At 33.6% G+C, this 14,381-nt stretch overlaps 1 protein-coding gene across 1 annotated transcript in view; it reads left to right on the forward strand.

Annotated features, from left to right (window-relative positions):
• Positions 1-14,381, forward strand: part of SCUBE2 (signal peptide, CUB domain and EGF like domain containing 2) — a 58,878-nt gene that overhangs the window by 26,679 nt on the left and 17,818 nt on the right. The window contains exons 9-16 of the mRNA XM_070743592.1: positions 1,085-1,201; positions 2,873-2,995; positions 3,496-3,606; positions 4,776-4,862; positions 5,929-6,033; positions 6,357-6,512; positions 6,862-7,065; positions 11,142-11,312. Of these exons, the coding sequence (XP_070599693.1) occupies positions 1,085-1,201; positions 2,873-2,995; positions 3,496-3,606; positions 4,776-4,862; positions 5,929-6,033; positions 6,357-6,512; positions 6,862-7,065; positions 11,142-11,312 (1,074 nt within the window). The remainder of the gene's footprint in view (positions 1-1,084; positions 1,202-2,872; positions 2,996-3,495; positions 3,607-4,775; positions 4,863-5,928; positions 6,034-6,356; positions 6,513-6,861; positions 7,066-11,141; positions 11,313-14,381) is intronic.

Here is a 14,381-nt window from a genome sequence, read left to right on the forward strand (position 1 = left end):
TGTCACATATGGGTACTCTCACTGATGGAAAAGGATGGAAATTATTTTCACTGTTTGCGTCTCCCATTGCAGCCTTTTTATCTAACTTGGTTTTATTCTTTGTCCTGCTTTGGCAATCGGCTTAGATATTAAGCACTGAAGATGAATTCTATCAGGTATCAATGAGGCAAAATAAGCTTAGGGGGGGGGGGGAATTGGAGGTGTTCAAACCTGCCTGTTCCAGTTGCCCAGTTTACCCTGGAAAAACCACTTCCAAACTGTGGTTGGAAACAGGCTGTAGTTGTTTTGGGTAGAAAGATGTCATGTGATTATTTTCCTACTGTTTTTATTCCTGCAAGATAGCTTTGTTTGCTTGATTATCACATTTATCTGGCAACCCATTTTACAAAATGTAACTCTGCATGCAATAAAATAATGTTTGTAAAATATTAATTTGTCATAATTCTCCTTCTTGTTTTTTTTTAACCTCACCTATGGTAAGGCTTTCCCCCCCTAGATAATACAGAAAAATCAAAATTATGTTAATGTTGAATCTGTATGTAATGTACAACTGGATTTATTTATTTATTTTATTTATTTTATTTATTTATTTTATTTATTTTATTTATTTTATTTATTTTATTTATTTTGTTTATTTTGTTTTATTTATTTATTTATTTATTTATTTATTTATTTATTAGATTTGTATGCTGCCCCTCTCTGTAGACTAACAACAATAAAACAACATATAATATGTTCTATAACAAAGGGTGCGATTAAAGTAGTCCATTGTTTTCATAAAATACAGTAAGTTAAACAATATCTTACTTTGATAAAAGTTTAACAAAAAATAAGAATTCACATTGAGAGCAACAATTCAGTACTTTGACTTTCGTGATTTATGACCTGTATTACGAGCTTAATATTGTGAGTTTAACAGAGTCTATTGGAGCTGGGTGGATTATTAATTCAAATAAATAAATAAATGTTTCCAGTGAGTTGTTATGAGACTAGTTTATCTTCCACTTTTTAATTCAATTTTCCTAACTCATTAATGTCTCTTCCATAGAAAGTGAAGTAATAAAGCATCCCTTTTAAATTACAGACATTGATGAGTGTTCTTTTGAAAGGACATGTGACCATTTGTGCATCAATCATCCAGGCACCTTTGAATGTATTTGCAATGAAGGATACATTCTTTTTGGCTTCACACATTGTGGCGGTGAGTGTATATAAACGTATTGCTGGCATTCTCTTTGGAATTCTATTTCTGTGATCTCAACATGAAAAGGAAACGTGCATTTCAAACTCAGTGCTGCAGATTTTCCAGATTATTTGCCTTTCTACTTTTCAGGTGGTTTCAAGGAGCCTGACTCTGTATACAGTGTACTATTCCTTAAAACAGTGTTTCCCAACCTTGGCAACTTGAAGATATTTGGACTTCAACTCCCAGAATTCCCCAGCCAGCAAATGCTGGCTGGGGAATTCTGGGAGTTGAAGTCCAGATATCTTCAAGTTGCCAAGGTTGGGAAACACTGCCTTAAAACAACTTTTCGTTCTTACTTTTACCGGAAAGCAGCTGTGGATTTTGGAACAAATACAGTAGTTGCATTCCACACTTGGGTACTAAGAGCTGAATTTTGTAGATCATGCTTGCAAAGTACTGTTGATAATAGTAATTATGGCATGTAGTGATTATCTACAAGGTAAAAGCCTAAACCACAGTGGTTTTAAGAAATGGATGATATATGTAGAAGTCAGGTAAATAAAATAGCTTTAAAAGAAAAGATAAAAATCATTGTGGAGAAATTAGATGAAACAGGCATCCTGGAAGAATTTAGAAATTACAAGGGAAACAGCATCACACATACATTTGCTTTAGCGCATACCAGCTTTTAATTATTGTTTAATCAGTAAAAGGAACAAGTTAAAACTATCTCCTAACAACAAGAACTATTACAACCATGTAGGGCAAACCTTACACATATAGTAGCAAAATTTTGCTACTCTTAGAGAAATAAATTTATTTTTATTGTTTAACAAAGAACCCCTGGAATTTAAATGAAAGAGGGATAATAAAACTGGTGCTCAATATTCATATACAACAGAGCTCTTCAAACTTGGCAACTTTAAGACTTGTGGACTTCAACTCCCAGAATTCTGCATCTTATGGACTTCAATTCTGGGAGTTAAAGTTCACAAGTATTAAAGTTGCCAAGTTTGAGGACCTCTACTATAGAACGATAAGCCTCCAAAATGGTTAATCATACAGTCATTCTAGTTGTTAGTGATATTTTTATGTTGTTACTTTTATTGATTATTCCTTCATTTACCAATGGTCAAATATAGCTTCTGCCTATCTGTCAATTATTGCTAACTCTATTTCCTTAACTGTAAGCAACTTAAGTGGGAAGCAACTCAAAGTTGACATTTTTAAAAGGATGCAGTTCCTACATTTTATTTCAGGGCAAGTGAGGTTCTTCATTGTGATTCACTGTATTCATTGAAATAGTCTACCTTGCCCTCTGTTTTTAATGAAAATTGCTTAAAACCAGTAGGGTATCCTTTGTTAAATTTTGTCCTTTGTTAAAATTTCTTAAATTTTCGCTGCACTGATCTATGTGGTTGCTAAGAATTAACAGCACATCAAATAATCATCAACCGGGCACCAGTGATTTGTTCTGAAAGTTTTGTGAGAGGCTTCCAATAAAAGCATGCATGCAAATGCATGTTTTAAGTTTTTGGCAACTCTATTAAAATATCCATGCTGCAGAAGAACATATTTAGCTCTTTATGTATTGTGTGCTCGCAGTAGTTATCCATGTGCAGTTCTTTGCTAACTAGATTCAGAACAGTACCAATTTCTCCCCCCCCCCCCCTCGTTCTTCTGTAGATATCAATGAATGTAGCATGAACAATGGAGGCTGCCAGCAAATCTGCATAAATACACTGGGTAGTTATCAGTGCCACTGTAATGCCGGGTATAAATTACACTGGAACAAAAAGGACTGTGTGGGTAAGATCCAGCATCTCAAGCCTTTTTTCCAGCTTTGGACCACTTGAAGGCTCTGCACTTCCCATAATATACACAATGTGTCTGTACATGTTCCTTTTATTACCTTATTACTTGTGGCCAACCAGATTTCTTGGAGCAATGCAGATTGAAACAATGAACGGTCTTCCAAATTGCATTCAAGTCTCTTAAAAGTTATTGTAGATCTATAGCACTATGTTGCTTCTAATTAGCTGATAAAACAAAAACAGGAGATACTTTCCGATCTTTGATGCTTCCTTTCCTGTGCTGTTTTTGCTTTTGCAGTTGTCTGCATGACCCCCCTCCCCTCCTTCCCCAGCTTTTTATAATATACTGTGTACATGTCTTCCTTCCCAGTATTATGAATAGCATATGTGCAAATTGATAGTAATGATGTAACACGTAGCTTCATATTTGCGTTTTTAGAACCATGCTTTCCATTCGCTTTCTTGTCCTGTGAGTGTCTGTGTTTTGCTCTGTAGAAAGGCCCTTGTTTGATGTCCTTTACCCCAAAGTATCTCTGCGCTGCATCAAGACTGGTGGAAATGATAGATGCTTTTTAATCTGCCCCTCAGATGTCCATTTTACTTCTGGTAAGTCATGCAGAACATGGGAGATGCTGTTGTTGTTGAAAATGATAGCTGGTCATTTTCCTTTTTCTGATATTCTGGGTGCATTTATACTCATTTGAATAATGTTCTTATGTGACTCCTCTTATGGGACATCAAATTGAAAGCAGGTAGCAAGCAGAAGTTGACAAGATCAGTGATTTTCAATCTGACTAAGTCGGTTGTGTGGTGTAGTTCTGCTGCCATGTATCCATAGTTCCAGACCAATGGACATAAATCTGAATCTCAAATATAATACCACTGCTGATTATTGCCACTTTCTATATATTCCTTCTCCTGGATATCTCTTGGATACCATTTATCTACCTAGGATAACATGACTGACTTTTCTTTAAAGCCTGAAAATGTAGAGTATGACCAATCTTGAAATATTTGTTCATTATCTCTGTCTCTCTCTCTTTCTTCTCTCTCTTCTTTGTCACTCTCTCTCTTTCATATAGCAGCATGACTTTCCATTGAATATAATTCTGTTAATCTTTGGGCATGAAATTCTGAAATATTGTCTTATAGTGTCCTCTCTGGCTAATGTAGGGGAAAGAAGGATTACATTGCTTCAATAATTTTACTCACTATTCTAATCATTTCACTGGGGTTTGTGCTAGAGAATATGCCAATTGGAGTCTCTGGTTCCTGAATCTCAAATTTTTGCTGTATGATAAAGCAATTAAGTCCATTTTTATATCATATTATCTCAAATCAAGAGGTAAAATCCATTCCTTGCCCCTTTACTCTCTGAAACCATTGTGCATTTGAGTCTACAATATTGTGGAAATAATTACAATCAGCTATTATAGATTTTATTTATTTATTTGTTTGTTTGTTTGTTAAATTTGCTGCACATCTCTTATCCAACAACTATAGGTAATAATGACAATAATATATTTTTTGTAATTTTGAAGCATTGTTTGTATATTAGTATAAGTTTATATATTAGTGTAAGGATAAAGGACCACATGCTGCTGAACTATAATTCTCCACGGTACCAGCTAATATAGACCATGCTGGGAAATATAGTTCAATAATAGTCACAATTATCCTGTTGCTATGTTAGAATGAGATTTCAGGGGTATATTTCAGCCATTCTCTAGCATGTGTTTCTGTTTTATTGTATAGCCTTATGATCTGTCTCTTAGGCCTGGAAGATTCATATACTATAAAATGTGGCAACCCTTTATCACCTAAGAAAAAAATACAAAATCCAAATGAATCAACTACTTCAGGTAATTATTTTATATGCATGATTTCAAAGTATATTAAACATTTATGGCTGGTTTGTTTTTGTTTGTAGGCCTGCTTGCCGATAAAGGAAATATTGCTCAATTAGTAAATTAACCTGCCTAATTATTCTTTTGTTTGAGCAGATTTTAATTTTCTTTAAAATAACTTTTGTCTGTTTCAATGTATTCTTTTTGCATCTTGCAGCAACAAGAAAAATAGAAAGGGCATTGCTGCCTTTTTGGAGGGAAATAAGATAAATATTTTAAGGTACTGCTTGCATGTGTGCCTTTTGTAAGCATTTTAAAAAACACATATATTTTAAAATATAGCTTTTAAATTTTAAATAATTTTTTATTTTAAAATTCATCATGTTTTCACATCAAAATATTTTAATATCAGAGCAATCAACTGATTTCAGTATAAACATGCTTATCTATACTTAGCATGGCACATTTGCTAAGGGCTAGCATGATACATAGCGTGGGCTCATCATTTGTGATTAAAGTGGATGAAAGTTGCTGTTATACATTTTATTATTAAATTGATTAAACCCAGCCATAATCCATCATCAATGATTAACTAACCACAGTGTCTATGTTCAAACAACATGGTAAACCAAAATAAACTACAATATGGGTTATTATAATAATCTGTTTATACTACCCACTGATAATTTTATTTGTTTGGCTTTGTCATAGAGACAATGTGGTTTATTGTAAGGTCTTCAGTTACTTCAAATATTCTTATAACTGCAGTATATTATATATTTTGGCTTGGCTTGTTTGCTTGCTTTCATGAGTTTTTGCATTGTTTGTTTGTTTATTCCATTTACAAGGCCGCCTACTTTCCTTGCAATTCTAAGTGGCTAAGAATAATGTAAACATCAAATACAAAGGAAATTTTTAAGACAATAAAATATATAAAACAATGTGCACTGGAGACTAGATCCATAACCCATATATATGGAGAATTAAATGAGGCATGTGGAAACTGTCTTTATTACCTGCTTGGTTTTGGTAATGAATTCAATTAATTTGAAAATAATTATTCTACTGTTTCTTTCTGAAGATCTCTCTATTATCAGGACAACTGTAATTTTTAAGTTTAATCAAGGAAAATGTAACTTGAAAAAGAGTAAGATGTTTCAGGATGCTCTTCATCATGCAATACCAGGTATGGATGACAGTGCATAGTTTAAAAGGGTTGTTTTTGTAGATCATTTATGACTTGATAGAATTTGGGGGTTTCTGTTGATGTAGTGATTCACAGTTATTCTCAAATTTGGGATATAACTGTAAATGTTTCCAGAACAGCTGCTGGTATGTCACATGCTAAATATCTAAACTGATAGCTGCAGTTGTTTGTCATTTGTAAGCATCTGGAATTAATCATATAACCCCTGCACGCATATATTCAGCAACATTTTATCAAGCTTTAGCAAATGCCCAGTAACAAACTTGGCCAAGTTGCTGCTTCCTTTAATTTTGTCCACACAGAGAAACATAATTCAGTAATGGAGAACTTCTACTATGTAAACCTAACATGCAGTCCTGGCAAGAAAGCTGTTGGAGACCTTGGCAGAATGAAGGCAGCTAGAGAAATGTTTATATCTGCAGACTTTGAGCTTGAAACAGACCAAAAGGAGGTGGCAGGTTGGTTGGAAAAGAACTGAAAGGCTTAGTTTCTGACAGAGCTTTGTTGCAGTTTGATCTTTCAGTTCTCTCTTTCATTTCCATTTCTATGCAAAAAAAAAGTATCTCCTGTTTTGAAGCTTAAGAGCTTTTTTCTATATGATCAGAAAGCTACTGTGGCTAAAGATGTTATTTTTCTACATTAACGTCTGTTTTGTGTGCCTTGAAAATTTCACCCCAGGATAGTATTTGTTGCCATAATTTAGTCAGGCTGCCTTCTCAGTTGTTGTATCAGCTGCCCTTTTAAAATAACATGGTTGTATACACCCAAGCTTTCTGCTCTTAATCACTGCTACCTGCTCCTTTCTAGATACCTGTAATTTGAGCTGTGCACGTAAAAGGACTGAGAAAAGGCTTCGTAAAGCTATTAGGACTTTGCGGAAAGTTATCAACAAAGAGCAGTTCCATATTCGCCTGTCTGGTGTAGATCATGGCATGGCTCGAAAGCCTCCCAGAGCAACAGATACCCAGGATCCCTGCAGCCTAGGTCAAAAGCACATGGATAACAAATGTGGTAAGTAGAATTATCAGAAATTAATATTGGTGAAATATCTCAATGTGCATTTCATTCTCTTTGTGTCATTTGAGACTCACAATACCGCAAAATTTACAATGAGTATATCCTCTATAACCTTCATCATGTATTTTACTATGTGTATACCCACTAAAACCCTCATTGGACAAAATCAATCAATAAAAATAAATAAAATCAGTGATGCTATTGAAGGAATGACCAGATCAATAAATGCCAGAATTCCACATTTGACAGCACCACAAAAAATTATGTGTGGACAAATGAATCTTATGCCAAAGTTATTTTCTTTGGGCTCAGTGTAAGTCCTCTTTGTTATCTCTTTTCCATTATCTCAGACATAAGCTTTGTCCTCTATTTTCTATTCATTTTTTCAATTTTTTTCAATTATCTGAAAGCATCTGTCAGTTGCATAATATTTAGTGCTGTACACAGTTTGAACTTCATTATCCCATTTATCACGAAAACATGGTAGGTATCAAATATGTTTATTTAAAAACATGTGTATTAACTCCATGAGTTCATTGAACTGAAAGCAATGCAATCCTTGATACATATTTTAAAACAAAAGCTCTAAAAATAATTATGATTACAAAAACACAATGGAAATATGAAATTTGAAAACAAATGTTTCAATAACAAATTGTCAGGATTAGTATCTATATTTCAGATTATATGGGAAACTAACTGATATAATAAGAATGAATTCTATGGAAACTCAAACTTTTGTGCTTTCTTCTCTTCTATTTGGAAATATTCCCTTTTTGTTTATTGTATATCATATCATATTATGCCATACCATTCAGGTCAACAATCTCTGCTTAATGTTAACTTTTGATTCTTTGAAATGTATCTATATGCGCCTTGGGAAACCTCGTGAAATGAGATGGAAAAACACTCATGTTCACCTTCAGATTTATGTGAAATTATGTACTATTCCATATGGGATTTTGAAGTAGGTCATGATACAGTATAATGTCTTCAGGCCACTTGAGTTGGAGAAAGGAAGAAAGAATCCAGACCTTGATTTGTATCATTTCTATCTTTCTTAAGATATTGCAAATTTAGTCAATTGCTTCATTTTATTTTTTAATTTATGAAATACCTTCATGATATCAAATCACTTAAAGAAGCAGCAAACAAATAATAGTAAATAAATTAAAAATATATTGAAAGCAATATGAAGCCATTCTTCTGGTTTCAATTTTTTTGTTTATATGCCTTTATTTTTAATTAACTCAAGATGATGAACATACCTAATACTCCTCCTTCCTTATTCCTATTTTTGTTGTAATTTATTTTTTTCAATTTTATCCTATTATTGTATTTGTTAAAAAAGATAAAAATACAAGAACAAGTACACTTAGTATGTAGTTTTGTTCCTACTAAAGTTTTGTATTTCTGATGTTCAGTGTATTGCAACTTTTCCCTTTTTGAATAACAGGGTCTTGAACAGAATGCAAGAGGCTAATACATTTTCTAAACTAGAGATAAATACCTAACTGTTCTTACAGTTTCAGGAATAATAGATTTAAGAGCCTAGTTCTTACCCACAAAATTTCTCCACATGCTCACAGCCTATAAACCAGAAGAAACCAAAACAACAGTAACAACAAAGTTTCTGAAACAATATAAGGAGCAGCTTAGAATCCATTAGTTTTTGCCCTTTTTTTCCTTAGGAAATCGGGGCCGGGTCTTCAAGGGATGGTTAGTTGTGGATCATGACCTCTTTTATGAGGTTCACCATCTTAGTCAATGAGACTCTATAGTGTTTGTCCATGGCATCAAAACCTGAAAGCTAAAACTAGCTGAATAGGGAGAAAGAACCTTTAAATGTCTTTATAACTTCTAATCCATGCGGCCTCAGGGTGCCTCTCTCCACATCTATCTTTTGCATCAGAATAGATTTCACTTCACCCGAAACTCTTGTGTAAGTGAAGAATAGGGTTTTAATGGTCAATGAACACAACAGAAAAGGGTGGCCACAGGAGCAGAATCTGTTGATGGTGAATGGTTCTTAATTTGAAGAAAAGAAAAGAAAAGCAAGCAGAAGGTTTTCTGAATTCTTAATGGAGTTTCATTATTTCTAAACTATTGGTCTTTGTTTTCAAAAGAGGTGGGTTTTGTATTCTGTTGAGCACCTTATGTTTTTTGTTTTGTTGTGACATTGCTATTCCCTTCATACTGAAGGATCAAGTGGTGTCTTTAAAAGTTAGTAGAAAGCATTGATTTTAGATACTTGATTACCTCAGAGAGGGAAATTTTATACAGGCAAGCAACAATCTAACTATTGGTCCTTCAGATGCTCTCTCTAATACCTGGGGCTGTTATAAATTGTCTTTCAGCATATTTATATCAGTTTATTTCTGCTTCATGACCCTGGAGAAAATTATTAGGAGTACCACAGTAGGATGCTTAAAGCAACTATTTGATGTGTAGCTTTCATTTTGAGCAGAGGAAGAGATTGCTATTTTAAGTAGGAGTCACAATTTTAATGGGTCAGTCTGTTCCTGGTTATTTAATTAAAATTGTCTCCAGTTTAGTTACACTTATGAAGCCGAAACTTTACACTACTGTTCATTTCTTATTGCCTCAGTTAAAACTGTTAAGTAGCTATAAGCCCAGTCAATAGTTACAGATTCATTAGTTTAAAAAACTGGTCAAACAACATGTGGTTGTAGACTTTGCATATACAGTACATAATTATTTAATTGAAATCAATCATGGGAAGAATATTGATGTGACTATTTTTTAGAATGTGTAATCTTGTAGTTCAGTGATGTGATTAGTCTAGAACTCTCTTGCCTTCAAGGGCCACATTCACATTCACATTTCAAAGAATAAGGCTAACGCAAACAGATGTTCTCACTTGAACATCCCCCTTTTCTTTGAGGGGCATCATTCTCAACTTTGGTGTCAGAAAGAAAACAGATTGGACTCGTTAGAGGTCTGACCCAATTTCTTTAGTAGGGAATTTAATGAAACCATTTCCCTGAAATTAACAGCTGTAGTTCTCTGAAAGGAAATTGCTGGCTCCTATGTTAGAGATGTGTCCAGTTGGCTTCCAGGGTCCTTTAACCTGATCAAATAAGATACATTTCAGCTGGAAAACAGGTGTTTTGATAGTATGTTACAGATGTTCTACTACAGTCCATGTTTCAGTTTTTGTAGAATTTTTTTTTAATGTGGATCTAGAACAAAAAGCTGAAAAACCCCCCATATGCCATGGCTTGAACATGGTTTTTTTTAAAGTGTAGAATTCTAACAGAAAATCTTACAGGAAAAGTAGAAGGATTTTCATCTTCAGGAACTCAAAGGAAAACCATAATTGGACAAGAGTCAATTTCCCTGTTACAAAAATATCTACTACAGTTGTGAACATTCCCACTAAAGAAATGCCATCTATGACTCTAAGTGAAGAAAGATTAGTTATATACCCATTATGAGTCAAATTTGAAAAATTATCAGTTGTGAGATTTACATTATAGGGTAAACTATTCAGGAATACAGTGTTCCCTCGATTTTCGCGGGGGATGCGTTCCGAGACCGCCCGCGAAAGTCGAATTTCCGCGAAGAAGAGATGCGGAAGTAAATACACTATTTTTTGGCTATGAACAGTATCACAAGCCTTCCCTTAACACTTTAAACTCCTAAACTGCAATTTCTCATTCCCTTAGAAACCATTTAGATTATTACTCACCATGTTTATTTATTAAAGTTTATTTAAAAAAATATTTATTAAAGGTGGATGAAAGTTTGGCGATGACGTATGATGTCATCGGGCGGGGAAAACCGTGGTATAGGGAAAAAACCCGCAAAGTATTTTTTAATTAATATTTTTGAAAAACCGTGGTATAGCCGTTTCGCAAAGTTCAAACCCACGAAAATCGAGGGACCACTGTAATAATAATGATGGTTAGCAATTCAGTGAAATAACTTATCTTTAATTGAAAATAGTACATTCAAACATAGATTAAAGCTTCACCCTCTATAATATTCATTCTTCTTACTGAAGAGAAAATACTTTCTTTGACTGACTGTTTTACCTTCTATGTTAGCTAGCTGCAGCGTTGGAACATATTTTGATGGGGAACAAGAAAATTGTATTTTATGTCCCAATGGAACTTATCAAGACAATGAAGGTCAAATTGTCTGTGAACCTTGTCCAAATCTTCAACGTTCTGGGGACTCAAAAGCAATTGGTGCTCGCAGTATATCTGAATGTGGAGGTAAGGATAATACGAAACATACTGTGTTTGGACAGAAGGACCTGTTGTTGCTTCTCCCTTTTTATAATATACTGAAAAATGTATCATTAACATTAGGCTTTGGAGAAATATTATAATAACATAGTTTAGCTAAACAATTTACAGAAAAAGTAGGTTTGCTCTTCATTGCAGGTGAATGCACAGTATATGTTAGTATCTGTGAAAGCAGATATAATCTAACATCTCCCTTCCTATTATTAATTGCTCTGAAACAGGCAGAAAAAAATAATATAGAGATAAATCTCTGTAGAATCCTGATGGGGAATATTTGCCTGAATAAAGGCAAAGTTCTCAGCTTCTAACACCATCCTAACTATGAAATTATTCTTCTTGATCGTTTTAGCAATGAATTCTTGCTGTAGCCCAGAGCATAGTGGCATTAAAGAGATACTAATAGATTGTTCTAGAGACTAAGGACATAACCTTTGCCTACTGAACATCAATTTCTCATTATCTGGAGCAGCAAAGATTGCCTATGTATGAAACTGTCCAAACATGTTTCTAATATCGTTCATGAGAGGATTTTACAGTACATCAGTAAATTCTAAACTCAGGAATTAAATACTGTGACTGAACCACCCAGGGCCTCTTGGGAGTATTTTAGACTCTGGCATTCAAGAGAGCTGCCAGGCAGTTATTTAAGCTATGTATTAAAGACCACAGACAATTGCTTGCAACAGGGCAACAATAAAGTAAATCTTGTAGTTTAGATAATTTTTTCTGGATGGTTAAGAATATACCAATTAAAATGTTTAAAGACTGTGGGTTAGTTTTATCTAGTAATCAGACTATGTTTTGCCTATTAAATGTATTCAATGGATTTTCCAAGAAGTAAAGAGCTAAATTTATTATACTTTAAAGCCATTTCTGTGGATATGATGTAATGTCATGCAAGATGGAAAAAAGTATTGAAATTACAAAAGTACAGAATGGTTCTGGATTGAATATTCTGGACAAAATATTTTTTAAAAAATAAGATTGTTTTACTTCTATACAGTGCTCTGCATATGGGAAATGTAGATATGTTATGAAGGTATCATTTAGTTTATTTAGCCTAATATTCCCTAAAATTCATTTAGTCTAATATTACTTATTCTGGCAGCATTGTCCAGATCATACAAGATCTATTCATAGCCACAGGTGGAAATGAATCTGCATTTTTCTTTCCTATCCTTTCTAGAGCTTTGATCTTTTCCCAAGATTTTCATTTGATGGGTTATTTTTCTGAATAAGCAAATGCTTCTCTGATGGATACATAGGGGTATTTTTTGCTAGCTGACAGTGTTTAGTTACTGAAAAAGGAATACAGAATATTTGCAACCAGCTCTTTCTTTGCAACCATTATATAACAAAAATATTTAATACTACTGAATTATAAGTAGCACAGCTTCTATATAACTTTTGAAGCACAGGTTCTAGGTTAGTCTTGATAGAAAAATAGAACTCCAAAGATCTAATATACCTTCCATCAATCTTTGATCTTCATGTATTGTAATTTATCTCTATTGCAATAATATAATTGGATTTTAACATGCTATTCCTTTTTCCTGGCATACTAAATTTATTTGCTGAAAGACATCTTTTAATAAATATTGAGTAGAACTGCAATTTTCTACCTGCATTCTTAATACGAGACTCCAAAATATCCCACCCCTTGATATTTCTGATCAATTAGTTTGGGTTAATAGTTTGACCCACAATACAACCCATTCTTTAATTTCTTTTCTAACATAGAAAAAATAGCCTTTTTGTTTGATTTTACTGTGAATTTTTACACTTCCCATTTACAAGTCCTTTCACAATGTGCAATATAATATCAACATTGAACATTTTTATCCGTATACTCCAGTTAGCCGCCTGAGTCTACGGAAAATAAATAAACAAACACAAACAAACAAACAAACAAACAAACAATCAATCAATCAATCAATCAAGAAAATCAATCAATCAATCAATCAATCAACCACCAGCTTTCAATCAAGAAGTGTTGGCCTGTTGGTAAAAGAAAGTTGCATATCATCTTATTCAAATTAAATATCACTATCTAGGGAAAATAATTTAAATTTACATATGATGTCATATCTCAGATACTTCCAAGCTCAAAAGAGAAAGTGTTGGGAAAGAAATGATTTCTTCATTTCCCTCCTTTGATGACTAATGGCTCAATGTCTACCATGTTATTTTCTTCCTTCGTTCCCGCAATGAGTGCATATGGTTCCTTCTGCTGCTTTATTCATAAGCCAAGGCCGTTTTCCCTATTAAACACAGTTCATTAGCTGTAAACAAAATTCCTCATCCCTGATCAAGAGCAGTTAGTGCCTTTTTTTTTATTCTGTGAACTTAAATAACCTGAAATGAAGCCAAGGCCAATTTAGCTCCTCTTAACAAAAACAGCCATTTGGTGAAGTGATTTATGGAAGCTGTAAACCACAAGGTAACAGATTTAACCTCTTTTTTAGAACTTAAGAACTTCACAGTATAGCCAAACAATTGCAGCAGTAACCCATTGTTTTACACAGCAGTTTAATCACTTGTTTTATCATTGCAATCTGCTTAGTGCAAATTTGGGAGATGCATCACTCAGATTTACATGGAGAATCTACAGGCAACATAGAATATAATCAGCTCTTAGGTTTTTGTAATATCTGAGCATCAAAACAGTTCATAAGCAGAGATATTAAGGACCAGGGATAGGAATTGGATGTAATTACTGTATTTCTGCATTTTCTATTTACCATATGGCCTGCATTTGTATGTGTTATAAAAACATTTTAGTACAGTTTCATTATCATTTCTGCCTTGCATATGTCCTTCAACTGAACTGAAAGAGAATGGGTTTTCAAGCTAAGATATGTGGAAATAAAGAATAGGCAGAACCAGGCATTGTTAAAATATATTCAAACAAAGGATAACCCTCCCTTTCTTTATCTGTTCATTCAGCATATAGGCTAAAAGGGCTTATTACTTCATAAAATAGAGATAAAGTGTTGTAGAATATTAGTAGGTGCATTAAAATTTATAATTCCTTTT

Source organism: Erythrolamprus reginae, chromosome 1 (genome assembly GCF_031021105.1).
Source record: "Erythrolamprus reginae isolate rEryReg1 chromosome 1, rEryReg1.hap1, whole genome shotgun sequence".
Lineage (NCBI taxonomy): Eukaryota > Metazoa > Chordata > Lepidosauria > Squamata > Dipsadidae > Erythrolamprus > Erythrolamprus reginae.